This window comes from Aspergillus aculeatus (assembly GCF_001890905.1).
Source record: "Aspergillus aculeatus ATCC 16872 unplaced genomic scaffold ASPACscaffold_4, whole genome shotgun sequence".
Taxonomy (NCBI): domain Eukaryota; kingdom Fungi; phylum Ascomycota; class Eurotiomycetes; order Eurotiales; family Aspergillaceae; genus Aspergillus; species Aspergillus aculeatus.
This window is the reverse complement of record NW_017962979.1, coordinates 872,862-900,016: the sequence shown is the minus strand read 5'-3', so window position 1 is coordinate 900,016 and position 27,155 is coordinate 872,862. Positions and strand designations below refer to the sequence as shown.

At 53.1% G+C, this 27,155-nt stretch overlaps 10 protein-coding genes across 10 annotated transcripts; 6 read left to right on the top strand and 4 right to left on the bottom strand.

The window, feature by feature from the left end:
- Nucleotides 1-925: 925 nt before the first annotated feature.
- On the bottom strand, nucleotides 926-3,204 carry ASPACDRAFT_50835 (acyclic terpene utilization AtuA family protein; the record flags this gene model as incomplete). Its single annotated transcript, XM_020202404.1, has 7 exons — nucleotides 926-1,491; nucleotides 1,573-1,712; nucleotides 1,793-1,996; nucleotides 2,068-2,705; nucleotides 2,781-2,959; nucleotides 3,025-3,099; nucleotides 3,159-3,204. The coding sequence occupies 7 exons, from the start codon at nucleotides 3,202-3,204 to the stop codon at nucleotides 926-928; spliced, it is 1,848 nt and encodes a 615-aa protein (XP_020058464.1).
- A 225-nt stretch (nucleotides 3,205-3,429) lies between these two features.
- Nucleotides 3,430-5,513, top strand: ASPACDRAFT_1865825 (uncharacterized protein; the record flags this gene model as incomplete). Its single annotated transcript, XM_020197868.1, has 2 exons — nucleotides 3,430-4,634; nucleotides 4,713-5,513. Exons 1-2 carry the CDS (start codon nucleotides 3,681-3,683, stop codon nucleotides 5,511-5,513), a joined length of 1,755 nt encoding a protein of 584 aa, XP_020058463.1. The 5' UTR covers nucleotides 3,430-3,680.
- On the bottom strand, nucleotides 5,450-8,413 carry ASPACDRAFT_114819 (fungal specific transcription factor domain-containing protein). The gene is made up of 4 exons (XM_020195834.1): nucleotides 8,329-8,413; nucleotides 7,812-8,269; nucleotides 6,499-7,732; nucleotides 5,450-6,413 (listed from the first exon to the last, which is right to left on the bottom strand). The coding sequence occupies exons 2-4, from the start codon at nucleotides 8,080-8,082 to the stop codon at nucleotides 5,846-5,848; spliced, it is 2,073 nt and encodes a 690-aa protein (XP_020058462.1). The 5' UTR covers nucleotides 8,083-8,269; nucleotides 8,329-8,413; the 3' UTR covers nucleotides 5,450-5,845.
- Nucleotides 8,414-8,753: 340 nt separating this feature from the next.
- ASPACDRAFT_114814 (CVNH domain-containing protein) lies at nucleotides 8,754-10,000 on the bottom strand. Its single transcript, XM_020195833.1, has 3 exons — nucleotides 9,511-10,000; nucleotides 9,265-9,446; nucleotides 8,754-9,192 (listed from the first exon to the last, which is right to left on the bottom strand). The coding sequence occupies exons 1-3, from the start codon at nucleotides 9,650-9,652 to the stop codon at nucleotides 9,184-9,186; spliced, it is 333 nt and encodes a 110-aa protein (XP_020058461.1). The 5' UTR covers nucleotides 9,653-10,000; the 3' UTR covers nucleotides 8,754-9,183.
- Nucleotides 10,001-11,431: 1,431 nt separating this feature from the next.
- On the top strand, nucleotides 11,432-12,383 carry ASPACDRAFT_58494 (aromatic alcohol reductase; the record flags this gene model as incomplete). Its single annotated transcript, XM_020203357.1, has 2 exons — nucleotides 11,432-11,461; nucleotides 11,529-12,383. The coding sequence occupies 2 exons, from the start codon at nucleotides 11,432-11,434 to the stop codon at nucleotides 12,381-12,383; spliced, it is 885 nt and encodes a 294-aa protein (XP_020058460.1).
- Nucleotides 12,384-13,128: 745 nt separating this feature from the next.
- ASPACDRAFT_58493 (uncharacterized protein) lies at nucleotides 13,129-15,459 on the top strand (the record flags this gene model as incomplete). The annotated part of the gene is made up of 1 exon (XM_020203356.1): nucleotides 13,129-15,459. One exon carries the CDS (start codon nucleotides 13,129-13,131, stop codon nucleotides 15,457-15,459), a length of 2,331 nt encoding a protein of 776 aa, XP_020058459.1.
- A 1,007-nt stretch (nucleotides 15,460-16,466) lies between these two features.
- Nucleotides 16,467-17,609, top strand: ASPACDRAFT_1886511 (zinc-binding alcohol dehydrogenase family protein; the record flags this gene model as incomplete). The annotated part of the gene is made up of 2 exons (XM_020198424.1): nucleotides 16,467-16,806; nucleotides 16,876-17,609. The coding sequence occupies 2 exons, from the start codon at nucleotides 16,467-16,469 to the stop codon at nucleotides 17,571-17,573; spliced, it is 1,038 nt and encodes a 345-aa protein (XP_020058458.1). The 3' UTR covers nucleotides 17,574-17,609.
- Nucleotides 17,610-19,067: 1,458 nt separating this feature from the next.
- Nucleotides 19,068-20,624, top strand: ASPACDRAFT_24860 (uncharacterized protein; the record flags this gene model as incomplete). Its single annotated transcript, XM_020199297.1, has 1 exon — nucleotides 19,068-20,624. One exon carries the CDS (start codon nucleotides 19,068-19,070, stop codon nucleotides 20,622-20,624), a length of 1,557 nt encoding a protein of 518 aa, XP_020058457.1.
- Nucleotides 20,625-20,819: 195 nt separating this feature from the next.
- ASPACDRAFT_50831 (SMP-30/gluconolactonase/LRE family protein) lies at nucleotides 20,820-21,824 on the bottom strand (the record flags this gene model as incomplete). The annotated part of the gene is made up of 1 exon (XM_020202403.1): nucleotides 20,820-21,824. The coding sequence occupies one exon, from the start codon at nucleotides 21,822-21,824 to the stop codon at nucleotides 20,820-20,822; it is 1,005 nt and encodes a 334-aa protein (XP_020058456.1).
- Nucleotides 21,825-23,522: 1,698 nt separating this feature from the next.
- On the top strand, nucleotides 23,523-27,124 carry ASPACDRAFT_76581 (uncharacterized protein). The gene is made up of 2 exons (XM_020204729.1): nucleotides 23,523-23,844; nucleotides 23,912-27,124. Exons 1-2 carry the CDS (start codon nucleotides 23,626-23,628, stop codon nucleotides 26,783-26,785), a joined length of 3,093 nt encoding a protein of 1,030 aa, XP_020058455.1. The 5' UTR covers nucleotides 23,523-23,625; the 3' UTR covers nucleotides 26,786-27,124.
- Nucleotides 27,125-27,155: the final 31 nt, after the last annotated feature.

The window sequence follows — 27,155 nt, the reverse complement described above, 5'->3', positions numbered from 1 at the left end:
AAGCGACTACTGTTCATTGTGGGTAGGCTAAAAGTCTCCATCTCTATGTTTCAGGGCAGCGAGACTTACCAAGACTCATTGGTTTAGTCTTCCCTTATAGTATTATCCTGTTGCTCTCTAAGATGTCAACAGAATAGTCGAGGTCATTTGACGGAGGCCGGAGGCTTTATCTGCTATTGATAGGTCTGCAACGGCTATGTGAAAGGTTCCGCAGTTAGAACTTGAAAGGTTCTCCGAAAGAAGTAGATGCGAGTCCACCATAGAAATAAGGTAACATAAAAGACTGCCTACCCAGGGTCATGGTACAATGTTCGCTCCTTGCCCCTTGATTTCGACACCAAACCTGGCTGTATTTTCTGCCTTCTTCGTGGCATCGTTGAGTCGATCAGACCCAGAGTAAGGGCTATTCTGCCATACGTATACTCAACCCACACCACTTAGTGATCACAGCCAGTGGGGCAGTATTGACCACTATGGCTACCGACAGCGTATCAGCGACCGGTTAGACTCAACATCAAGTGAGTTTGAGGACCATGAAGTCAACACGAGAGTACAATAGGGCAGGATCTAAGATTTCTGATGAGCAGAATGCGTTTGGGATCTGCCCTTAAGCAGCTGCTGGGCAATGAATTGCAACCCTATGGGCCCGCAAGAAAGTTACCCAAAAGGTTCAGAATCTACCACCACTTCGGATCAATTCAGATCCCTGCTTGAAAACACACACGAAGAGAAGAAAAATCGACAAACCAAGAATAATGAGATTGGGATGAACAGCATTCAATCTTACAAAAGATCACTGTGGTAGATAGCAGTTGTAAAATATCTATGATATACAATACCAACAAACCTTACGGTTTAATGTCCAGTGCTTCAAACCCTACTCCCCATCGGGCTGTAAGTACGGACCTCACGAAAAAACACCATTTCAGAACAGCCCAATAGGAAAGTCAATGAGTTTGTCCCGAATATAGTCCGCAAATCCCTTGCCGAAGCCATCCAGGCGACTGGAGCTGCTCACCCCGCGACCCAGAATCCCGTAGACAACGAAATGCACCGCCTGGATGCGCGGAAACTCCACCCGCTCGACGAAGAAAGTGTCCCGCCAGTCAGCCCCGAGAAGCGAGCGCAGACGCTCGATGGTCATATACGACCGGAGCCATTGCCAATGGCGGTTGTCAGGTACAAATATCCCGAGGTTTAGATTTGACCCTTTGTCACCCGACCGGGCGAGCGCAACATCACCGAGACGGATGGGCCTGGTGGGCTCTCCTGGAATATCTCTGTTTCCCGAAGAAGAAGGATCGTGACTGTGACGGATGTCCAGTGCTTGGTATTCAGGTGGATGACCGGTATCATAGGATCTGATGGCAGTGCCGCCGTCGACAAAGAAGTTGATAGTTTCTTTGAGGCTGGCCTGATCCACGAGCGCAGGATAGTACGCAAGGAATGGTCGTGGGACGGCAGTGCGAGTATCGAGAGAGGAGTGATACCCTATGTGGTTACATTTCCATTAACAGATTTGATGGCGTGTCTGGAGGGTGCTGAGGACGGCAGAGGGGGCACAATTCATACCCGAAAAATGCCTCAGCGAGATCTCCTTGAAAGCACTCGTGATAGCTGCCACTGTCTCCTGCGAGCGGGCAGCGATGAAAACACGCATATATGTCGTGCTCTCAAGCTGACTGGCAGGATTATGGGCCGGGGTTCCTACTCTGGCAGGGAAGGTTTCATTAGATACCTACACTTACTCTTTGGGAAGGTATTGAGGGATGATGGCTAAAGTATTTCTTACCGCTGAAACTCCAGTGTCTCGACCTTATCCATTACTGCCTGTGACACAAAGTGGCGGACTTGCTTCTCGATTAAATCCCACTTCTGAGAAGTGGCGTAACCCGTCGCGTTCAGAAGCACCTCAGCCTCGAACCCTGCTTCGTAGAAGACTGCGAGCTTGGTGGTTGGAGGAGGCGGCGATCCTCGGATTCCAGAAACCCGAACCCTGCAAGTGATTGATATGAGAATTCTTCCTTGCTGTCTGTTCACGTTACAGAAGGGATGTTATTATCTTACCGGTCCTGGCCCACCTCCTCGATGCAGACATCGCCAACGAAGGCGCTGACATCACTGTTGAGATAGGTCTCTCCCTGCAGCTCATAGAGAAACTGACACCGAACAGTATCTACGTTGACCATGCCCTGGGTGTGTTGGTGCTTCGTAATCACACAAGAACCGTCATCTGCGATTTCGGCAATTGGGAACCCCGGTGCCACCAAGCTATCAAGGTCGTATCTGTAGAACCCAGCGAAATTCCCGCCGGTGACGTAGGCAGAGCATTCGATCAGGTGCCCCGCAATTAGGGATCCTGCGAGACGGTCATAATCCGTCTCAGACCAACCATGCCAAAACCAAGCGGCAGCGATGACAGGACTTGCATCCGCCACCCGGCCGCAGATAACAATGTCCGCCCCACGTCGGAGACCATCCACAATCCCCCGCGCTCCCAGATATGCATGGGCGGAGATCATGGGGATCTTCTTTTCCGGGTCGTCGAGGAAGGCGTACGTCAACTCGGGGGGTTTGGCAGATGGGTTGCCCGAGTCCAGATGCTGCAATTCCTCCTTCGTCGTCGGCATGTGCGGCCCCAGGTCGGGATATAGATCGTCTCCGGAGACGTATGCCACCGTCAATTCGTACCCTTTCTCTGAGACCTGCAGTGGACAAACCATTGACTTTAGTTGGGAGGACTTCTTGAAGAGAAAGAAGGGTTCGGAGGGAATAACTACCAATGCCTGAACTTTCAAGGCCAGGGCTTTAGGGTCGAGAGCACCGCCGTTGGTTACCACGCGAATTCCCTTTTCTGCGATCACATCAATTGTCCGTCGGATTCCTTCCCAGGCTGTTTCTTCGTAGCCGGGGTGATTTCCCTTCCTCCAGGCTTTGGCGTTGTTCGCAAGATTGACCTCTTATTTGATTTCTCGTATGAGCTTGTGAGAATGTAACCGTGGTTCAAGTTCGTTGTGGACTTACCTGCGAGGTAGTCGCCGGTGAGGAAGTCAACATCACCCATCGTCGCCTGGCGGTACATCTCATATGCAGGGTCACCTGGGCGAGTGAGATCAGCAAGGAGAGTACTTCACGGCTCTAGACATTCAGATGCAGACCATGATAACCGGAGCAGTTGGCCACTCGAACAGGACGAGTATTCATCTGGCGGGACACGATCCTTGGATTCTTAGGATGATGAAAATAGGAATTGTTCACGAAAAGGTAGCTGATGTTCGAATTAATCTCATCAGAGGAACAGCAAGATCTTAAAGAAAGAAATCCACAAACCCAAAGCTAATTTTGTCCTGGAGTAATTCCGGGTTTACCAGGAATCTACCATGAATCCATGGAAGTACATAAGACCTCATGTCGCTATAGTGAGAGCCCCGCGGCATGAAAACCCCGCGGGCCGTGGAGTTACCGGCCCGTGGGGCTCCACAGTCCGTGGAAATATGCCAACTGTGAAACTGCATTAACTCGTTGAAAAAGGACAAGTGGAAAGAAAAGGGGGACGAAAGCTCGATGCAAAATGACAGTAGTAGCCGAACTTGAGATTAAGGTATAAAGAGTATCATATCCTCTCGTTCGGCCCTAGCCTCCAACCTCCAACCAGTTACGCCCCCCGCCACGGCTCTTTTATGTTAACAACGATGGCACCTCACCAAACTATCCCCGGAACCGACATCTACGGCCCTGGAACCTTCATCGACAAGGAAGTTCTCCCTGTTCCGGTCGACGCCCGACGCGTGTTCGAGTATCTGGCCTCGAGCACCCCTGGCTTCACCCAGGACCGCGCCGCATGGGATACAGTCCGCTTCACCGGGGGCTCTGAACCCATGATCCCCGGTCCGATCAAGGCCCCCGTGGTTGCTGCTGCCCTGCACGCGATGTGCGGTCTGGTCGCCAACGAACTGCTCGAGCTGCGCGACGGAAGACCCGTCCACGAGAGCACGGTGGCGGTCGACACGGACCATGCCGGCCTGTGGCTCGGCTCGACGTTTACCACCTACATCAACGGAGAGGATGTTTCCACGCTGGCTCGGTCCAATACGCTGGCTTCACTCTTCGATCGGGATTTCGAGCAAGGGTTTGGGAAAGGGTTGGCGGGCCGAGCGACAGCCATCTACCAGACCAAGGATCCCAACGTGTGGTACCAACTTCATGGCTCCCTCGATGCCACCCGTACTCTGCAGTCGATGGGGATCCCCACGGACGTCAAGTTCGACACCATGCAGGAGTACTACGAGTACATTCAGAGCCATGTCATCCAGTGGAGTCCCGACGAGCTCGAGATGCACAACGTCCGTCACGGCCTGTGTGGCAGCATCTGTTACTCCCCGGAGGGGTGGCGCAAGACGAGCATGGGACAACGGCTGGCCGCCCATCCGCTGGTCAACTACACCTGTGCAACCTACGCGGCGCCGACTCCGCCCGTACCATTACCCCATAACCCTGCAGATCGACGGCCCTTGGCCGGGATTAAGGTCCTGGAGATGGTGCGCATCATTGCCGGCCCCACGATCGGCGTGACACTGGCGTCCTACGGGGCCGATGTTATCAGGGTTAATTGCAGCAAACTGGCGGATCTCAATGTGAGCCCCTAGCATCAACTAAACACCCCCTCACCTACCTTTCCTCTCGTTAATCAGACCCTAATCATCCAAGTCCAGGTCCTCCAGCTGACCTTGAACGCTGGAAAACGCACAATCGACCTCGACATCTCGAACCCAGAGGACAAAACTCGCCTGCTGGACCTCCTCGCAGAGGCGGATATCTTCGTCCAGGGGTTCCGCCCCGGCTCGCTCGCGCGGCAGGGGCTGGACCTGAACAGCATGCTGGAGCGCGCCGCGACGCGCAACAAGGGCATCATCTACCTCGACGAGAACTGCTACGGGCCTGACGGCGCCTTCGCCGAGCGACCGGGCTGGCAGCAGATCGGCGATGCTGCGTCGGGTACGTCGTATGTCATGGGCCGGGCGCAGGCCCCCGAGACACTACCAGCAGGCTACAGCGTCCTGCCCCCGCTCCCTGTCTCTGACATGACGACGGGCCTCGTCGGTGCCCTGGCGGCCATGATGGCAGTGCGCGACCGCACAACCCGGGGCGGCTCGTACCACAGCGTCAGCTCGCTGGTGGCCGCGGATGCGGTCGCGCTGGACCCCGAAGTCGGCCTGTATCCGCCCGCGGTCGTGGGGCACACTGCGCAGCGGTTCGGGTTCGTGCCCGCCACCCCGGATCAGTTCGTGTCGGAGATCATGATCCAAGTGCTTGACGGGTGGAAGCGGGGGTTTCCTGCGAGTGTGTATGGGCAGGAGGGGTCCCGGTTCATGACGGTCTTTGAAGACGGGCCATGGGGCAGGCAGACGCTTTTGAAGCCGGTCGCGAGACTCGGAGATGCGGAGGCGTCGCCCCGGTGGTCGAGTCCTTCGGTGCCCAATTGTTACCATCGGAAAGATATCCACTGGCTGTAAAATAAACTTTAGTTGGATTTACCATGTAGTTTAGCCTACCGATTATCAGCTAGACCTAGGGTTGTTCTGATTGTCTTCGTTTGCCTTTCTTTCTTTCGATTTTCTTTATTGCTGTCAGATTTAGCATATTACACTTCTTCGCCAGAACAAGGATTGTTGACAACGTTTCAATCGATTAGGCTATCTGAGTGATTCATCTGGTTCGCGCTGAAGCAAGTGATGAGCAATGTTCCGAGCATGGAGTATGAATCAGGTTCAAAGCACGGTCGCATTTCACCAAAAGGGGTTTCCCCTAACCGGACATGAAAAGAATTGTTCTTTCTTGATGATAGTCAGCCTCCAGTATTTGGGTCCTGACTGTTCCAGTAGTATGCCGGTGGAACCCCAGCAAGCATATCCTGCCAATTCCAGAAGAGCGGGGCCGGGGGGAACAGGAGCTGGTCGTCGGTTGTAGGGTTCAGATCTTGACCTAAAGATATTGAGGATGATGGCACTGGCCCACCACCGCCCCTCCAAGCATGAGAACTGGCCGCCTCGCTTGGATCAAGGCTCCAAATCCCCGAGTCCGCTCCGGGCAAAGCACCCGGTTCTTGCGGTTCAGCTTGCGGCTCAGGCGGGGGTCGTCCGGCGGATGATCGCCCCTCCTCCCTCCCGCTTCTGGAGCCCACCTCATGGACACCGCCACGCTCGATAGCTTCCCTGGCCGCCCTCTCGAACCCCGAACAAACAGATAGGACGTAGTCTACATATGTGTCCGGCTCCTGGGAGGCGAGCTTGGACAAAAACCCCACGGTTCGGGTGATCATGAGCAAATCAGATGCGGCAAGCGGGTGGTCGGCTTCTAGCATGATCTGGGAGAACAACGCCACCACTGCTGCTGCGGGAAAGTATACGATGCTCCTGGAACTATGTAAGCCTGCATGAAAAGTAAAACAAATTGAGATAGAACTCCCTTAAGAAGGGAAGTGCAGTTCTAACAGCGTACCACTCGAAGGATTGGCCGAAGTGATTGTCGTCAATTTGACCGAGTAGATCAACTGCCGACCTCGCTGCCTCCAGCGATTTGGCGGTGAATTCGTCAGAGCTCAATGACGGACTGGGAAAACCATCGCCTTGTTCTGAGGTCGTACGTTGCGGTCGTGAGACCAAATAGGCCCGAGAGACGCTGATGTAGAAGCAGTGGCATGCAAAGTGCAGTCTCATGATTTGCGGAAGGAACGGGTGATGTTGCTCGGGAGAGAAAGAGAACCTGCGTTGCGGTCGTAGACTGTGGCCAATGCTATCCTTCCAGCGGTCGATTTCCTCCAAACATGCCCGTGCAGCATGTGCTCTCTCTGATACGGGCTTGTCCAGCGCTTCCTTTGTGAACAGCAGATCATAGGCCCTCCTCTGAATCAGTGCAAATTGAGCCAGGATGGAGAACAACGGCAGTCTCTCTCCCTGGTATTCAATAATGCCCAGGCCAACATGGGGACGGGATGCGGGCAATGGGGTATCGAAATCGCGAATGTCTTGTGCCGCAGGACGGCCCGTGCGTGTGCAGACGTCGGCGTCCATGATAAAAGCAAGCCAGAAGACTCTTCGTCGCTCCTCGACTTGAAGGTCAGAAAGACCGAAGGAGTTCGACTTGTGCAGACCGATGGATTGAGCGAACCGTATCGCCGTCGCGGTAAAGATGAATAAGGGCTGAGGATTTGGTGTGCCTTGAAAGAACAAGGCTAGACCGACCATGGTCTGGACAGCGAGGAGATCGCTGGTCCGCATAAAGAGCTCTGTAGTGGCACTCATGGCATTGCGGATGTGGCCCATGCATTGAGGCCATCCATCTCCGCCATCGCCGGCTTTCTCCGCGCGATGTCGGTATGCAAAAGCAAGGACCACATTCAATGCGCCCCACCACGAGGGACTAGGGTCTGGGTTCCAGGAGAACTGCCGATCCAGAAGCCTCATGAAACCTGTGGGATCAAATAACGGCGTAGCCTCATTGATGAAGTCGAAGTATTCGCCAACTAGTTCCAGGACCAAGGGCTTGGAAGGTAATGGTTGTAGGCCGCTTTGGTTCAAGAAAGTCGAGGGCTGAAGACCCGGTGGGTACCAGTCCACTAGTCTCCACCTGCTGCGGCTTCGATGAGCAATGCTCCTTAGCGAACGATCGCCCGTTTGGCTTTCGAGTGAGCAAGCGCCGTCGGGTGAAACGATAGACAGATAGGACGAAGCGCCTGGCGGGGGGTATGGTGTCAATGACGCCGCTAAGAAGAACCCAGACCGTGAGTCAAAGATGAAAGGGGAGAGGCTGACCGAAGAACCGCATTGCGCCTTTTGAGTTATGAAGAGCATACGATCTTTTATCTCCTTCTCCTGTCTCTACCGGGACTTGAGAGACTGGTTGTGTAGGGGAGGCTGTGCTGGTGCTCTCGTGGTGGGAGGTACGGGTGTTTGCTGAGTCTGCTTCATCACCAGATAGATACTCCAAATCCTCGCTGCGTGAGTCGAGTCGTGGTCGCTTGGCTCTGGATGATTGTTGTAACCTTCCTTCCAGAGATTCGACGCGTTTCTCGATGTCACGCATGTCGCTATCACTAGAGAGAATAGGAAGCAGGGGTCCATGGCCTTATCATAACAAAGACTTACCGATGCGTTTTCTGGCGCTGTACTCGGTCTTCATATTTGCACGGTAGATTGAATGCTTTGCATGAGGCACACACAGGCCGATTGCCATCACACCTAACCTTTTTCTTCCTGCAGATGCTGCATGCCTATTGAGGTGCGACAACGGTTAGCGTCGTCTGTGGCGCTGAGGTGAGACCATTGGCACCTTAGCCAGGCGTATCGAGCCGTCAGAACTTATCTTTTTACCCATGTTGCCCTAGGGTCGCCTTGTCTCACACTTCTTCCTCTCTGCAACTAGAGTGTTTTGCAGGTTGCTCCAACGCTTATAGTCGCCATCAGGTGTCTGGGAAGTTTTAGTGTCAAATGTGTCACTGGGAGTAGGATCCAGGCTCCTTATTCTCAGTATCTCAGATTATATCTCTTATAATGAATTAGATCCCGAAACACGCCCCTTGACAACCGCAATGTGAGGACAGTTCGGGCGTCGGATGTGTACGGAGACCCTGGTAACTTATGTTCGTTACGGGTCTTCGAATTTTTACGTAATACGGTGTTTGACGTGTTTGATCACTAATGTGAGAAACAATGTAGGCTGCACACGCTACTGGGAAAAGACAAGTATCCCTAATTGAATATTGTATGGGATTCTGGTCTTTACTATATCTCATTTCTATCTTCCCAGAGACTTCAAATTCGTGGATATGAAAAAAAGGTTATGTCTTAGCACCAAGGCCTTAGAGAGCTATGGTGTTTGAGGCATCTGAAATTAAGTGGTGTGTACATATTCCGTTCAAGATGACCCACCAAGAAGACAGTTTATCTAGGACCAAAAACCGGTAAGAAAACTGGCAAAGATGATGGTAGAACTCTAGTTGACGGGACTCTATAGGCCAGTATACTCGACGGTGAACCGGCCCTGGTTCAACCCGCGTAAGAGCGAGCATCAAGACGAAAAGTTGGTACATTGATTTCCGAGCTATGCGATCGGCTCGAACTATTTTCAACCATAATAACAGAACACCATACCCCTATGCTAAAATGTGTGACTTCAAATGATAACTCAGGCACCCTATCGAGACGCATATTCATTAGTTTTCAGTCCAGTGTGTGTAGAATCAGCCAGGTAGACGGCTCAACCCACCAAGAATCTCAAGCGTCCATCCTCGTTGGCGATTTTGTCAGACAGCATGATGCCCTGAAGACCCCGGGAACCACCATCGCGGGTACGTAGGTTGGCGACAAGCTTGGGGCCGTGCTCGGTCATCTCGAGGCGGACATCGCTCGCCGAGTCGGTGAAGTTCTCACCACCCCAGATGAACCAGCCTGATTGATTTGGTATCATGTTAGCATATGACTGGTAAGGAGAAGCGGGGTAGTGTAGGCCTACCATCCGTGTTGCCAATGTGCTGATCGAGACGGATCTTGCGGTGGTGGAATTCGCCGTGTCTGTCGCGGGCAACGCAGCACAGCATGGTGCTGCCATCCTCGTGGACGATGTGGATGTCCTGGCAGGAGGTGTGGAAAGACATGATGGATGTGATTTGGGTTGTAGAGTGATTGTGAAAAACGATGGAGGAGGACGATGTGAAGATGAAGGTGTGTTGGGGAAAGGGAAAAAGGAGGAGGGGTGGGATGTGGGGTTGTTGTTTATATACGTAGCTCCGTCGCTCCGTAGCTCTTCCCCTTCATCACCGCCCGCATTGCTGCCCTACCCACCAAGCCTCGGGATAGACGTCGGCCAAGACGCGAAGTGGCAGACTTGCCTCATAGTGGCTGTACGGATACCAGTCAAGTGGGGCAGAGGGGTGTCTATCGCTTCGCCTCGCGTCACAGGCGCACGGCAGATAGGCAGCTGTGGGGGAGAGAGGAGCTGCCTGCTTACGGATGGAGCTTGATGCAGAAATTAGAGGGCTTGATTGTGGCTACTACCGCCACCCACATAGCTGCTGCGAGTTGGCAGCTGCAGCCGCACACGTATGGATCCGGCTAGTAAATCAATTTAGTGGGATCGTATTCTAGAAGGTCTCTTGTTGATCACCGCAAGGGTAGGAAAGGACGGCGGGGAGGAAGTGGGGTATCGGGACTTTGATTCACCCATCATTGGTGCCATAGCCTAGACTATCGATTAGTGACTTTCAGGACAATGATCATTCATGAGGAAAAGTTTCAGATTCGAACCCTGTCTCCATCTTAATGTCTTGGCGTGGTGAGCTGGCATCACCGTCAACTACTAATTTTAGCATCGCAGACCACCAGCCACATCAGCCACAATGGTTGCCTGATCGTGGCGCCACTTGTTCTTTGAGAAGAACAACAGATGGCGCATAGCCCGGTGGAAGCTACATTACTGACTTAGCATGGACGAAGGTGTTTCAATACCACTTGGTAACTGTACACATCTTAATAACCTTATTTATCGGTAAAACAGCAGGTTACAGCACAAGTTATCAGGAGCATGGTCACGTGATGGCGGTGGAAATGTGCAACATTTATGTATAAGTGGGCAGGCGTTGCGTATCATGTGACGTACGTGGTTTCTGTATCGTGTATACATTACTAGCGCCCCCGAAGCTTTTTGAAACATACAAGACTCATGTTGTTCAGCCCAGACCAAGGATACTAATGCTTATATATACCTTGAAATAAAGATTACACAACTGGAGACTAATGTATACTTGACTCTTTCATGCCTATTAATTTGTATATTAGCGATCAGGCATATTTAGGTTATGTTACTACTCAGTTATTTCAAATGACCAACTGGGTCCCCGAATATATATCCCAGACAAGACGTTATGCTTGTATGCAAAGTGCAGCCAGGTGTCATCTGAACCTCCTTTTCCTTTATGATATACAAGTGTAAGGGATTGCCATCACACCCCATTACCTGCAGTAGCTTGTCTATATAGCCCCAAGCATCAGGGATCTATCAGAGGTCACCGGCGTTCACTACCTCTACCTCCCGGGCTCTTCCGACAACACAACTGCCGTTGTACAGTAACTTAAATTGCTAAACCGGAACAGTTCCGCTAGCTCTTCTAAGCATTGCTCATCTACGCCATCTCTTGTGTATTTTGAGATGATCGATTGCGACTACAATTTAAGTGCTGGAGGAACCTGCTTATCAAGCCTGCAGCTCGCAAACGCAATCGCACCATCAAACGCGGGGTAACGCCATCTGTTGTGATACGCCAGCAAAGCACCCTCAGCCCCTCATCGGCCCCTCATAAATTCACCCAACACCTCAGTATTCCACATCATCTATCACTCCTGATTATCCCACATATCATAACTCTTCGTCTGACACAATGTCCTCTCCCAAAGTAGCCATTGCCGGTGTACGTCCTCTCAACATCCAGGAACCCCACCTCAGACACCATACAACTAATAACAGAACAATCGCAGGCAAGCGGCAACCTCGGCCCCAGCATCGTGCAGGCACTCGTTGATGCCGGAATCGAAGTCACAGTCCTCACACGCCAGGACAGCAACAAGACCATCGACAACAACAAAGTCAAAGTCATCCCCGTCGACTACGACTCGCGCGAATCCTTGGAGACCGCCCTGCAGGGACAGGACGTCGTGGTCGACTCCCGGGCCATCCTCCCCAGCGAGTCGACCATCCGGCTGATCGACGCGGCGATCGCCGCGGGCGTCACCCGCTTCATCCCCTCCGAGTTCGGCACGGACACCCTCAACCCGCTCAACGAAGCCCTACCCGTCTTCGCCAACAAGGTCGCCCCGCGCAAGTACCTCGAGCAGATCGCCCAGACCTCCCCGCTGAGCTACAGTCTGCTGTTCACGGGCCCGTTCCTGGATCTGGGCCTGCGCTCTGGGTTCTTGGTGAATCTTGCGGGCCCGGTCGCGGAGCTCTACGATGGCGGGGACCAGAAGGTCAGCAGCACCACGTTGCCGGGCATCGGGCGGGCAGTCGTCGGGATTGTGAAGAATCTCGAGGCCACGAAAAATGCAGCATTGTATGTGAGCGAGGTGGATGTCACGCAGAAGCAGTTGATTGCGCTCTCCGGGAAGACGCTGGAGACCAAGGTCGTGGCTACCGAGGAGCTGGAGCGGATTGGACGCGCGGAGTTGACCAAGCCTCAGCCTCATCCTGGCATCGTGGCGGTCAATTTAATCCGTCGGGCGCTGTTTGGAGAGGGGTATGGGAGTCTGTTTGACGAGCAGAAGCTCGCGAATGAGTTGCTGGGGTTGAGGAGGTTGACGGAGGAGGAGCTGCGGGAGTTGGTGACTAGTGTTTGAATTGAGTGATCATAATGGTTTCATGTTGTCGTTAGGTCTGTTGGAAGTAAACAGCATGTTGCTTGAAGGCTGTCTTGTGAGAGGGTCATGATAGGTATCCTGCGGCCCTAACGACAGGGTTGTGGGGTAGTGAGTTTTGAGATACCATCCCCTCATGTCCTCAGTGCAATGCGATTGCCGTCAAGTGTCTAAAATAGCATGAGCTAACTCATCTAGGTAGAAATGGCAGTGCCCCATCAATGGGATTATCAACCATTCCCAAAATCGCCCTCAGGAGGCCTTGAGGGACCGGATACTGGGCTGGTAAGTGGACTGGGTATGGGTGTAGAAACTTCGCGTGATGCCGTTCATCAAACCGGGTTCCAGGGGACTCCTTGCCCTGCTAAAAATGGTGCTTCGTGGAAACAATGCTGCTTCACGAAAATCTACCTCAGGAGAACAATGTGACTCTGATGAAAAATAGAGAACAGAGAAGTTTCTGCTGTGCTTTGTACTACCTCTTCGAAATACAACGCACTGATTTGACCCGAAAAAAGGACTAGAAACGAGGATACAGAAAAGACCCATTCCGGAGGGTCAGAATGGAGCGACTCTAGGCCCCTATCGAGAAGTATATATAGGCCATCAAATCACGACGAGTGGGTGATTCTGACACAATACACACGAGTCTTGTTCAATCTTGATTGATACAACCACGCTCAAACACACACACACACACACAAACGCTAAAACGCTAACCGACAAGATGTCTGTTCCAACCCACGTTAGCCAGTACGCTCAGTACAAGCAGGACACAAACGACGTTGCCGCATGGCTACTGACCGCCCACCCGGACTTCAAGGGGCCCCAGGGGCCCGGCCGATTGAAGGGCAGGGCGCGCAGGGCCGCCAGGGAGGAGGCAGAGGCAGGTAATGCAGCACCTCCCCAAGACTCACAAGAATACCCTCTAACTCTGCACGAGTTCGTAGAGCGGGCGACGGCAATTGTCGCCAGCCGACACGTCAAGGAGGTGCCGCGGCTGGTGGCCATCAAACTGCGGCGTTCAATCGTACGCCGCCGGTACCAGCTGCGGCACTATGAGCACGGCGGCGGCGACGCCGACTCAAACGCCAGCCACGCACATTTTATCGGCGTGCTGGAGGACGTCGAGAAAGTCCTCAGACCCATCTTGCCGAAAGAGTTTCGGGCAAAAGCGGGTCAAGCGGCGGAAGAGGATGATATCGACGCCGTAGCGGCGGCGCTGGTGAATCGCTTCGAGGCCTTGACGGTCGAAGATGTCGCGGACGAGGCTCCGGACTGCCACGCAGCGGCTGGCTCCTCTCAAACTCCGCCAACCGTTGCGGTGAAATGCAAGATTGCGGAGGAGGAGGCGATTACCCCGTCTCCAATACATGCGCTGGAGTTGTTGCTGGAGGACCTGTTCTTAGTAACGCATTACGTGCAGGAATCTTGGCAGGCGTATCGGGAGGGGCGGATGACGCTCGAGGCCGCAACGCTGGCGACTGAGATGGCTCACCACCTCTTCTTCGACACCGAGCAAGAGCTCCGGGTAGCTGGCGGCGTTGAAAATTGCCCGGACGGTTGGGTAGATGCGCTGTACAAGATCTGCGAGGTGCGCCAGAAGGCGCAAGAAAAAGGAGAAACCCAGAGCGATAACTCAGGGTTTCCCCACTTCCTCCAAGACCTTATCTACACCTTGGAGGCGCTCTCGGCTGTTTTGCATGCTAGGCAGGGCTCGGCTCTTTCGGACCTTCTTCGCGTCCCCGTACCAACCTACGACTGGGCCAGAGACGACCGGCGCCTGCTCCTGCGGTTGCTCGTCGACGAGGCGTTAGTACAGAATCATGTATTCTTGGCTACGCCTGAGGCACACTCACTGTCAGATGTGGACCAGTGTGGGATGTATCTGTGCCACACGTTTAGGACTGGGACCCCTTCGTTCACAGCACTTTATCTGATCATGGTCTACCTCAAGGTGCGACTCACCATGGGTTCGGAGAGTGGCAAGGCATGGCCTGAGCTCCGTGACTTTATGGAGGCCACGAAGCCTCAAATGAGTCAAGTCCGTCAGCGCTACTCGTATCTCGCAAGTACAGAAGAGGAACGCCGGCGAGTACTACAGGGTCACACCTATTGGCTGCAACAGGCGGAGATTGTGTTAGACGACAACGGCGCGGACTCCCCTCCCACATCCGCCCGGTTCAACTCACGTAGCTGCGTTCCCTCGCATCGCCGCGTCTCTTGGTTCCGCTCAAATCCCTGGCTGTGCGGACGGCTGTTGATGATCTACAAGATCATCGCCTACTGTGGTGGCTTGTACTGGTCCAATTCTGCCCCAGCTCCACTCGCAGTATGCCATCGTTACCACGCAGCAAAGCGAGAAAAGCTAGCGCCAGATGGATGGTCGTGGCCCGGGTTGGAGCGTTTGATAAGCCGCCACCCGGACATGTTCTGTGGCCAACAACGGCCGAAAGTCTGGTACAGCTATTCCAGATCGCTGGCCCGGGCCCTAGGCGGAGTTGAGTCTGAAAGGAAAGACACTAGAGGAGGCGCGAGAAGAGGCGCGAGAAGAGGCGCGAGAAGAAATGCCCGAAGAGGCACCGGGGGAGGGATGGAGGATGTCGATCTGGCCAAGCGATGGGAATTCCCGCTGCTCATTAGCACACTTCGGGAAGTCCAAATCCGCTGGCTAGGAAGAAGGCACAAGTGGACCGCGGACGAGATCACGCGCGTTATGCGAGAGTCTCAGCTGTGCCAAAAGTTTGTGAAGTCCACCATCCGCCGCGGGGCCGAGCCGAAGCTGACTATGGTTGACGCCTTGAGACGCCTGCGAAAGTGTGTCAATGCGGAAATCGCCGTCCTGTATGAGGATGCCTGGCTGCAATATCACAATTCCTCTATGGAGATTTGCACCAGGATCTGGACGGAGTTTCCAGCGGTACGCAAGGAGTCAGAGCGATGTGGTCACACGGAAGAGGTTGTCCACATGATTGTGCATACGCTCTTGTCAACCCATGATCGGGACTTGGTCAAGAAAGCAGCTCGAATCATGCAATCTGTTGTCTCGGGAGTATGAGCCTCGAAAAAAAAAGAAGAGAAAAAGAAGAAAAAGCAAATAAAAAAAAACAAGAAATAAAAAGAAAAAAGAAATGATATTTCAGATATACAAAATTCACATTCCATTACTCCACATCCCACTAGACACTATATAATAGGTCTCATCTCTTCAGCTGATACATGGAAAGGAGTATCATAGCTATAATGATCATGACAGCAGACAGGAGCAGTAACCTTCGAGTTATGATTGAAACTCTCCCATGCACTTGTAGACCGACTCTAGGCCTGTTCTTCGAGTGTTAACTGTAGACAGTGAGCGCATACGAAACGAGCGTCAACAGATCCACCAGAATATTTATTGGCAAGCGATGAGCCATGCTTCAGGTGGAATTAGACGTTAGATATCGGGTGAGAGGGTCAAACCGTGTTGAATTGATAAAAGGTAGATATCTTGGTCAGACGCAATGCTGCTATAAGCCTCGCACCTACTCTTGCTCCTAGCCCTTCCCGCATTACTGCTGACGTGCCGTTTTGGCGGTAAAGCCATCGGCGCCACGCCACTGGGTTCCCCGGAGCCCTAGCCTGCCCCAGATCGTGTCCTTCCTCAAACATACACAGGCCGGACGTCTTGCTTGTCTTCTGTTATGATACGGGGAAAATTCGAAGTACTAATAGTTGCACTGAGACGCTTTTGATCTTCTACCTAAGATGGGCCAGTGCCAAGATAAGTCTTTATGGCCCAGTCATTTTAAGCTGTCTCATCAATCTCTGCCTCAAGGACGATGAAAAATGTTGATTGCAAAGGCTGTTGAGGATGTTTGATGAAGTTCACCACAAAAGAATTGTACTTGCATAAGCCTGCACAACATCGTTGATGCTTATTCAGGATACCCACCTCCTTACAAATCAGCACCGGGATCAGCGCAAGCTTCCGGTGTTAAGGAAGCGGGGAAATCTTGCCCATTAACCTCCCCCACCCCCAACAACTTGAAATTGAGAGACAAACCTCTCCCGCCAATCTGCACTATGAAGGAAGCTGTCATTGACAAAGCAGTTACGGTCGCAATTCACGAAGTGGACACCCCCGTCGTGCAGCCCGGCCAAGTGTTGATCAAGGTTGTGGTCTCTGGTACGAACCCTAAAGATTGGAAAGTGCCAACATGGCAGCCCGATGCACCGGCTACCAACCAGGGGGACGATATTGCGGGCTACGTGGAGGCAGTGGGGGAGGGAGTGCCGAACTTTCATAAGGGTGATCGAGTGGCCGCCTTCCATCAGATGTTGACTCCTGGGGGCAGCTGGGCGGAGTATGCCATTGCCTGGGCGCATACAACCTTTCATCTGCCTGAAGGAACTACCTTTGAAGGTATGTCAAGCGAGACCTTGAGCATGTTCTTGTATGATTGTTGGAAGAACTCCAGGTGACATCAAACAGAGGCCGCCACGATCCCTCTCGCTGCCACAACATCCGCTGTCGGGCTTTTCCAACGACTGGGGCTGCCTCTTCCGTGGAGTCCGGCCACGCAGCCGCTGCCTCTGGTCGTCAATGGCGGTTCTTCAGCGGTCGGAGCTTTCGCCATCAAGCTGGCTCGTCTCTCCAACATCCACCCTATCATCGCGGTGGCTGGCAAGGGTGCCTCGTATGTCGAGACCCTGATTGACCGCTCCAAGGGCGATACGATCATCGACTACCGTGACGGGCACGAGGCAGTCCGTAAAATTATCAAAACGGCTGCTGGTGGCCGGCCAGTCCATTATGCCTTCGATGCGGTCTCTGAAAAGGGGTCTTACCAGAATCTCGGCGCTGTGCTGACTGCACCGGCAAAGATCACCGTAGTCTTGCCAGGATGTGATTCCCAGGGCCTCCCAGACGGAATTCATCTGTCGACAACGAACTGCGGGTCAGTTCACCAGCCTTCAGTTCAAGGAAAACTGGTCGGAGACGTGGAGTTTGGTGCGGCTATATTTGCCCTATTTAGCAGGGGTTTGGTCCAGGGTTGGTTCACAGGCCACCCTCACGAGGTGCGCCCCAACGGACTGGCTGGACTGGAGGGGGCTGTGAAGGACTTGCAGGCTGGCAAGGCTTCAGCGGTGAAGTATGTCGTGCGCATCGCCGATACCCCAGATCTGTAGAACAGGTAATCATTCGATTTCGGCGGACGCCGTTGAGCAGCATATGTACATTCGGGTTCAGTAACAGCTATATAAACGATACCAGCTTTTGAAGGATAAATGGAGGATATTGAAGGGTGCGAGTATGGACATATATGCTACATGGAAATCCATCGAGGCATTGGAATTACTGAAAGTGTATGGTTTGCAATATCAAAGTATATTAATCACCTTTAAAAAAGAACCTTCTATGGCTTAGACTGGGGTTTCACAGAGCCTTGGGGTTAGCGTCTCACATAGTAGACCTGATGAGAGCGTTGCACCGCTCGGCCAAATGGATTGTCAAGATATCGATCTAGCAGATAGTTCTGCTCTACAGGATTCTGATTTCTGCCAGGTTCTTTCTAGAGTAGACTTTTTCTTGCATGCTCCTAGTCGAAAGCACTTTGGTCGGTCGATACCTGGATACTCCTGATAAAGCTCCGGATGAATAATATACAAAAATTGAAGACTACTTGCACTGATGCTGCTACGATGGGCCGGAACTTGCGTACAGGTATCCCACAAGGCAGCTGAATGACAGTAAGACAAAATATTTTAAAATTGCTAGAATTTCCCATCCTAAAATCAATAACTCTGCTCACAGATTCAATCCTAAAATCATGATTTTTATACCTAGGTATTGCTATTGATTAATCACCAAGTGAACTTGTTGTCAACTTATAATCTAGCTGACCGAGGAGTGTATTTCCTGGATGCTAGAGTAGGTTACATACCAAGACAGTATATTTCGCGTGTATATAGCCTAACACAAGATCACAAAGAAGCTCCTACAGTCTAGGCGGAATTTCAAGCTCCTTGCTGTTGTGAAAGCAAATCGTGACCAGGGCTATCTTACGCGAGGGCAGAGGCTGTATCGGGATTTTGGGTAGCTGCAGTGGCACGAAAAAGGTGTTGTGAATAACGGCTGTCTACTAGCATGAGAGACATGACGAATCTTCTTACTGGTCTCCACTGAAGGGCCATCGTGAACTTTCGACAGCTACACAAGAAGCATAGACCCAGAGGGTTTCGTCGACAATTATGCAATCACCTATCCCAAAACCAGCGTTTGGCTACACCAATGAGTGTCCTACCGTCCAATCATCGAATAAATCACCTTTATATCAGCTTATCCCTTGACCCGGGCGAATCATATCACATCTTCACTTCATGTCAAACGCACTCCCTCTTACACCGCTGATTGCCCCTGGACCTAGCCCCCGCAAAGAATGTCGGGATGTATCCGCTCGTCAAAGGAGGCGAGGACCCGGGTTTCCACAAGATAACAGGTCAGCTTATACTCGCATAAATCAAGTTGCATGAGGTCATGCTCCAGCACTAAGCTGACGGACTAAACTGTCCAAAAGGTCCTAACAACCCTGTTTCCCGGCCACCTTTCTTTCAAACCGCAGCCTTGTATCTTCATATCCCTATCTCAAATCCAGCTCTCGCACTCGCTACTTGATCATCAAAATGTATTCGTCGGCCAAAAGTTTCCAGCTTGCTCAGAGGATCTTCATAATTGCCCCCGCCTTTACACTCTACGGATACAATCAGGCTGGGCTCTCTGCCCTCCTCACCCTCTCGGATGTGATCAGTCTCTTCCCACAAATCGACACGGTCAACACCCACGGAGCTCAAGAGACACAGAATTCCACCATCAAAGGGCTGATCAATGGAACTTTGATGTTAGGGGCCCTACTGGGGGCATTGTCATGCTCCATTATCGGCGATAAGCTCGGTCGGCGCAAGACTATCTTCGTTGGAGGCTGCTGTGCTGCGGTAGGTCAAATTCTTCAGTGCACGGCCTTCTCCTTGGCCCAGTTCACAGTGGGACGCATCATTCTGGGATTCGGGGTGGGCCAGTTGAGTGTCATTGTGCCAGTGTGGCAGGCTGAAAGTTCTTCTGCGGGGAAACGGGGGCGTCAAGTCATCACTTCAGGCATCTTCATCTGTGTGGGATTTTTCTTGTCCAGCTGGATCAACCTGGGATGTAGCAAGATTGCCTCACCCCCCCTTCAGTGGCGGATCCCGCTCGCCATCCCAGTGGTCTTCTCGCTAGTGATCTGCTTCTCTATCTTCACATTGCCGGAATCACCCCGCTGGCTGGTCCAGCGCGGACGGATCTCAGCCGCCACCGAAGCCCTCGCCGCGCTCAACGACATGCCCAGCGACCATGACCTGATTCGCCGCGAAGTCTCTCGGATTGACGCTTCTCTCACGACAGGTCCTACAATCTCCTTGCGGGATGTCTTCCGAAAGAACGACCCGCACCGACTCGGCTACCGCTTCGCCCTGTGCCTGGGTATCCAGACCCTACAGCAGCTGGTGGGCGGCAACATGATCTCGATCTACACAACAACCATTTTCCAAGACAATCTACATCTACAGGGCGACACTCCGGCCATTGTCGCTGCGAGCGCCTTGACCTGGAAGTTCCTGTGCTCTTTCCTCTCCTTCGCCGCGGTCGACCGGCTGGGTCGCCGCTGGATCCTGGTGACCAGCGGGACGGGAATGTGTCTTTGTATGATCGCCATGGCGGTGGCCACCAGCTTCCCGGCTTCCAACCATGCTGCCTCTGTCACGGCGGCTGTTTTCATCTTCCTCTTCAACATGGCGTATCCCATTGGCTTCCTGGGCGGCAACTTCCTCTATTGTACGGAGATAGCGCCCGCGCCCCTGCGTGCAGTCATGTCGTCCGTCTCGACCGCCAACCATTGGATGTGGAACTTCATCATCACGATGGTCACCCCCGTGGCACTGTCGACGATTGGTTGGCGGTACTACATTGTGTTTGCCTGCACCTGTGCATGTGTACCCGTGGTCGTGCTGCTCTTCTTCCCTGAGACGATGAACCGCGACTTGGAGCTGATCGACGGGGTGTTCCGGGAGGCGCCTACCATCTGGGAGATCGTGCCCATGGCCCGGCGGTTACCTCAGCAAGGTAGTCCATCGGCGCGGGTGGATAATGATCGAGAGAAGGCGGTTGAGGCAGAGGCGACGACTGAGGAGCAGCGGGAATTTGCTTGAGGTCTACAAAACCATAAGATGTAGATAGTCTAGGCCCCATTGGGGTATATCAGAAGAAGCTCGTGCGAGCTCATCGCGTCAACAGATTGAATCTATCTTACGATACTATTTCTTGGATGATCATTCACAGAACTCTATATTACTATCTATCCAGCCTAGCTCATGCATGGATACATACTATCACTACCAAATGTCCTACTTCTCCTCCTCGTCATTTCCAGCCAAAACCCCTTGCCAAAACCATTCCACCACCAAAACCGTGCCCGTCTCACTCTCAACCAGAAACAAAGTCTTCCCCTCGGGTCCCCCAAATGTCAAATTTGTCATCTTCTTCCCTACGCCCGCATCCCACCGAATCCGCCACCCCACCTCTCCATCCGGCCGATGCACGAACACCACCCCTAACGTTGAATGCACAACAAAGATATTCCCCGCCACATCCATTGCCATGCCATCCGGCCCACCAATCCCATAGTAGCTGGCAAACCGACCCACGCGCTGCACGCTCCCATCCGGATGGAAAGGGACGTACCAAACCCCGTTGTCGCGGGTCATGGCAACGAAGACGGCGGATTCATCGCGGCTCATCACCAGTCCGTTGGGAGAGGGGCCGATGCCCAGCACACACTCTAGCTTGACATGCTGCTGGTTTGCCTTGTGATTGCAATTTTCTGGTGGAAGATCGAACCGAAACACCCGACCCGTCGGATCATGCAAGCCCGTCATGCCTTGGTCGGTAAAGTAGACCGTGCCAGTGGAGGTGACCACTAGATCGTTGGGGCCCTTGAGCCTTTCGCCGTGAAAGCGCGTGACCAGTGGCGTTGGAGAGTCATTTGGGTCTGGATGTGCGGTCGGGTCGAAGGCAAGGATGCCTTGCTTGAAGTCGGCGATGAGGATGCGGTTCGTTGGATGGTGGTAGGCCAGGCCGTTTGGCTCGCCGTCGTAGGCGAGGACGAGTCTCCATTCCCGGGTTTTGACGTTGATCGAGAAAATCCGGCCGTAGGGGATGTCGACGACGAACAAGCGACCCAGCGAGTGGATGTAGAGGGGCCCTTCGAGGAAGGAGTCGAGCGGGTGGCCGCGCTTTTGGTGCAGACTATGCTCGGATTGCCCGCCGGGGCGGCGGTATTGCGTAGGGAGGTTTGTCCATTCGGTGGCCTGAATGGTGGTTGGTATGGTGGGTTGGGATTGGAGAGACATGGACGTGGTTGTGTTGATGTTTGGTAGCAACGCTAGTCAAATGATGTGCTCTCCTGTAGAGAGTTAATTCTGTGTACTGATCTTCTCTGTTCTTCTCGCTCTATCCCTTGGGGTACGCCTGCGTTGAAACGGGTCGTATCCGTGTCTCGTGGGACGCATCAACCCCATACCCGAGGGTGGACGGAGCATATCCGCATGGGTCGACAATCTCGACGGATGATTTCCGTTTCGACATGTGTTAATTAAGGTCATGATGCTCCCACCATCAAGGCAATCAGAAAACCGTACCTTAACCCCTCTTCCCCCTTAACCTCCCCTAGCCTCCATCAACGCCCGCCCCAGCAGATTCAACCACCACTTCTCCCGCCACAATCCCGCACACTCGCGCCCAAACCCCAACCCCCAGATTCAATCGCGGGGACTTGCCTCGACGATTTCTCGTGCCCCCGTGGCGGGTAAATGCCGGCAAGGTCGGGATTTTGGGTGAATTTGAGATAGGTCCCCTCCGCCACAGTCGCATACCGCTCCGCCTCCTAGACTGTCTCGTTGAAACCGGGGATCTGGCGACCCACGTCTCGTAGCTTGTTGGGTTTCATTTTCCAACCCGTTTGGAGTTTCTGGGTCAGAGGGTGGTCGGGGCCGACGAAGAGGAGGGCTTTACAGTGCATCATATAGCTATTTCTCTAGCCTTGGTTAGATGCGGGCTGGTGCAACGACTTGATTGTGATTGTTGAAAGGGGGCAAATAGGTCAACCTCACTGTTCTGTCTTCGCATAGGTGGATGTCTTGTCACCATTCTTCCAGACGAAGGATGCTGGATACCACTGGCCCAGGTATGCATTTTCATCTTCCAGACGCCAGAATAGATGGGGTCGTTGTTCTCTTGATCAGCTGAGGTCATGGTTAGCTTTGTGTGAGTACGTTTGCCATGGATATCTTGAATTCGATGTTGAGTACTCTGACAAAGTTCGTGTACGTTGTACTGTATAAGTACTCTGTTGTATTCTATGAGTCATATTGCAGGGCGAGCTTGGCTTGGGCGTGCGTTTCAAAACGAGAAATCGTCAGAGCACTCGCATTGATGGTTCATAGATGATGAATCGAGATAGCCTAGAATTACTGAGCGAATCTGCTGTTAAAACCTGTCAGAGAGGCCGACAAAACACAGGAGAATATTGATATGTTTGGGCCTCAATCTATGGCTTTGCTTCAACCCGGAGGCGATGATATAACAAGGTCGAAACTGAGCACTTTCTTGTCTTCAAGCCATCCCTTGCGTCTTTACCTTAAGTTCCTGATGGCTGAACCACTTCATGTTCTGATTCTTGACTTTCTTTTCGGATGGAAATAAGAACCAAGAAAGGGACTGTACTGCACTCCTACTATAGCTACAGTGACAATATTGCTGTCAGTAGGTAAATAAATGAACTATCCCAGATAGGTTAGAGGGAATCGGAGCGGGGAGCAAATCCAATAACGTCATCGACTCATTTCCGTCTTTCCTCACTTTCTTCTTTCTCTCTGGCGCCATTCTGTGACTGGGTATCTTCCTTTCCCTTCCATCGTTCGATGTGTCTAAGGACTGTGGCTCCTCCTGTCGATCACCAATGGTCTGATTGCTGGGGTTAGTTTATTTAAGCCCCATGTGAGCGCCGCCCACCCCGTCGCTCTTGAGCCGCGACCCGCATTCCGGCTTTCAGATTCCCGACAGCCATGAGCGACCACACAAGCGATATCTTGCAGCATACTTGCTGAGCTACGGCAAGAAACTCATCTTCTCCTATCCATACATACATTTGCAATGTCTTTTATCTTTGGACGACGACATTCCATCGCCTCCACCGCGCCGAACGAGGGAGACGCAGTCCCGCGGGGCAACGGTGGGCGAAGATCATCTGCTCCGGATATTTCGGATCATAGCCACGGTCTCCGTGCCAAAGGCGTGCTCCATGATATTTTCCACAAACACCACGGCTCTTCCAATTCTGATTCCCCGTCGAACCCTGGATCCCCGCGTCGGGTAAGGTTCCAGCTCGATTGTGCTCTAGATGAGGCTTATACGATCGGCGTGATTAACACTGCTGTAGACAGATAGTCCACCATCACAGACGTCGGAGAATGCCCCTGCAAGCTCTCACACCCGCCATGACAGTGGGGTACACGAGTCTTCGGCCGAAAATCCCCCAAACCCAGATCCCAAGCCTGGCCGTTCGCCGAAACCAGGCCACCATGCGCCATCGCCTCATAAACACCATCTGACGATGAAGGATGTGGAGGTCATCTTCTCAGGAGCCCCGTATTTCATGCTGGAGAAAGGAAAGCATGACCGCTGGTTCCCGCAGGTCATATTTCCATTCGACGATCACGATCTGGCCATTCAATGCTTCTGGGATAGGAGGCCTCTCCCCCATGCCTCATACACCTTATGCACTTTGCATGCGCACCTTCCGGTACCGGATGACTGGGTCATTGAGGGCGATGTCCCGGCCCATCTGGGCAACTGGAAACGAAGCGATGCGCCCAAGCGAGCCACATTCGACGTGGGAGTACAGGAAATCCCCAATATGCTGGCGATGCATGGGCGGGATCCAGGGACGGTCGGGTTCGGCTATTTCTTGGAGCTTCCCGTGGCCGACGCGGCCCGCTATCCGGGCCCGGGGGTGCCAAGGCCTTCGCCAGACTACTTACATTTATCGAGCCTGCCAGCGACCGAGTCGTTCGAGTTGTTGGAGCGTTACGGCCAGCCATACGCCCTTTGTTCGGATGGTACTGTCCACGATCGCAAGAGACTATTGCGCGAGGGGCCGAACTTTTGGAAGAAAATTGGTGTCCGTGACATTGATTTGCAGGTCTTAGTGCAGCGGTTGCAGACACTGAAGCATCTGCGCTACGAGATCCTCCATGGGGATCGACCGAAGACGATACTTGACATCGAAGGGACACGTGAGCTCTATAATGAATTGTTCACCAAATTCCTCTACCCGCCAGTGCGTTTTCTGCTTGCCGACATGGGCGATCCGCACAGCCTAAAGGTCCAGATCAAGGCTTTGACTGTCGTGCTGGCCACCCCCGGGGCATGGCTGGACTTCAGTCTCATCGACTGGCGACTGCACATTGGCCAGCTGCTCTGGGAGCAGTCACCGCACATGGACGGCGACTTCATCGACATTGCGGCGACGGATAAGCCATGGGTGCATACGACCCTCGAGCGCAAGTGGTTTCTGGTCCAGATGCTGCTTGCTGCCGAGCTCCTGCTGCGTTTAGACGCGACTGTCCGCGTCGGGATGCTCCAAGAATCGCAGGACATCAACATTTCGCTACGCGATATCTATGAGTTCGACCGGTTGCGAAACGGCAAGCTGAACTGGGATCTGGTCGTAGTACGGCGATTCATGGACAGATTCGATTTTGATTATCAGCTCGAGGATGGCAGCGCCGGTCCAGAGAACCACGAAGAAGCCGGTCATTCACATGAGAAGCATCATCATCGGTCATTCTTCTCGAGCATCACTCACCATTCGTCTTCGGCTACCCCTCACAATGAGTCAGCGTGGCGATGTCATCTGCTGCCCAATCATGTGATGCAGCAACTCAAAGGGCTTTTTGTCTTCGCCGACAACCTAGGCTGGCCGCGCTTGGACAATTTCAAGGAGACCCTCAGGTCAAAGATTGGTGGAGACCAAAACGGCCAAGTCATTAAGGAGGTCTTTACCAACCCGGAACTCAATACTATCCCGGCGGGGTACCAGATACCCGATTTGCGGAAAGCCATGTATAGCAGAAAATCTTCTCGACGTCTCTTGCTTCTACACCATATGGGTGATGACAGCAATCGTAATCACCTCGGCGGTTGGGCCACCAGAAGCTGGCTGTCCGGTTTTGTGATCCCTGGCTCCTCCATCAGCCACTTACTCATCAGTACCATCTTGGAAAATGATCCCGACGCCATGACCAAACTGGGGCCGGTTGTCAATCTTTACGGTGGCTTCACGTACGACGGGCGGAGCTGGTGGAGCAAAGAATGTATCGTTGGCAGAGTGGTGGCTTGTTTGGAAGGGACCAGAGTATGCTTGGCATGGCAAGCCAGCCCGATACTGCCCACAGACTCGGAGACCTCTCAGCCTCTGGTCGATACGTGGTTCGAGGTTGAAGCCAAAGACCCGCAGAACAGACCTGGAAAACCGAGGATTAAGCAGGGATCCAAGCTGGCCCTGGAATCTACACCCCTGGGTCCCGGAGACTTGACCAGCGGCGCCTTCAGCTTGCCCCTCGACGACCAAAGCGACTGCTCTGTGAAACTGAAAATCGCCTTCGAGGAGCTGACATTCCAGGTCAAGGCCCAGCAACCCCCGGCCGCTGAGCATCCGATCACAGTGGTCGAGCAGGCAACTGCGCGCTTTTCACTTTCCTCTGACACGGCGGCCCCCGCCACACAACTCTCGTTCCCATTGAAGTACAACGTACAGTTCATCTCCTCCCATGAATGTCGCCCGCCTGGCGGCATGATCACCAGTCCCCACGCTCAGAACGCCGCGAGCAGTAGTAGTGGGAGCAGTAACAATCAACCCAACGAGCGATCATCTTCCCCGTTCAGCGCCTCGTCGGACCGTCACCGTCACCACCGTCTCCCGGGCCACCCGCTGCATTGCCGCTACGCGTACCGCTGGGTCCACCTTCCCTCCCTGGCGGAGGAATTCTCGACGTCGGACCGCGTTCGATCGGCCTTCGACCTGGAGGAGACCATGATCCTGGACGCGCGCGGCTCCCGGGAGAAGGAGGCCTTCGCCCGCGCGTGGTGCTCCTCGGTGGGGTATCATGCCATAGTCGGTCGCGCGGGTCGGACGTGTCTCTCGTGCTGTATTCGGGAGGCGCGCGCATTACAAGTCAAGGTCGTCATCCGCACGGGCGATGGCCCTGTCACTCCGACTTCATCTGTGCATGTACTTTATGGGGGTGAATAGGTGTTAGCCTGGGCTAGTTTGTTAAAGCTGGTTCGAGGTGTCTGATTTTGGATAACTGCGACTCTGTATTAATGTGTCGGCCTGTTGCATAATGTCTTCACAGATATCATTCCAGCTGTTGGGCTTTCTGGTTAGCCTTCTGGATATTATTTATCATTTTGCTACGTACGGGAGATAGGAGTGGGATTTCTTTTTTGACCAAAACGTCAGAAAAATTACCTCGTGCATCTCGGTGTTCCTTCCTCTTACTGGTCCTGTGTCCACACACAAGACGATATGGGTTTTCGTCCCTAGTTTTTGTAGTTGGCTATAAACGCGAATATCGACGACCGCTCTTTCCTTCGAAGTGGGGCTCAAATTGGATAATGTA

What these genes read in the sequence shown, in the direction of transcription:
- ASPACDRAFT_114819 (XM_020195834.1), bottom strand. Translation starts at nt 8,082, where the DNA reads ATGCGTGACATCGAGAAACGCGTCGAATCTCTGGAAGGAAGGTTACAA. An exon ending in AGGCGCAATGCGGTTCTTCG is followed by an intron (nt 7,733 to 7,811) that starts GTCAGCCTCTCC and finishes ACCCCCCGCCAG; the next exon opens with GCGCTTCGTCCTATCTGTCT. An exon ending in TTCGGCCAATCCTTCGAGTG is followed by an intron (nt 6,414 to 6,498) that starts GTACGCTGTTAG and finishes ACATAGTTCCAG; the next exon opens with GAGCATCGTATACTTTCCCG.
- ASPACDRAFT_76581 (XM_020204729.1), top strand. Translation starts at nt 23,626, where the DNA reads ATGTCTTTTATCTTTGGACGACGACATTCCATCGCCTCCACCGCGCCG. An exon ending in ACCCTGGATCCCCGCGTCGG is followed by an intron (nt 23,845 to 23,911) that starts GTAAGGTTCCAG and finishes ACACTGCTGTAG; the next exon opens with ACAGATAGTCCACCATCACA.
- ASPACDRAFT_114814 (XM_020195833.1), bottom strand. Translation starts at nt 9,652, where the DNA reads ATGTCTTTCCACACCTCCTGCCAGGACATCCACATCGTCCACGAGGAT. An exon ending in GCACATTGGCAACACGGATG is followed by an intron (nt 9,447 to 9,510) that starts GTAGGCCTACAC and finishes CAAATCAATCAG; the next exon opens with GCTGGTTCATCTGGGGTGGT.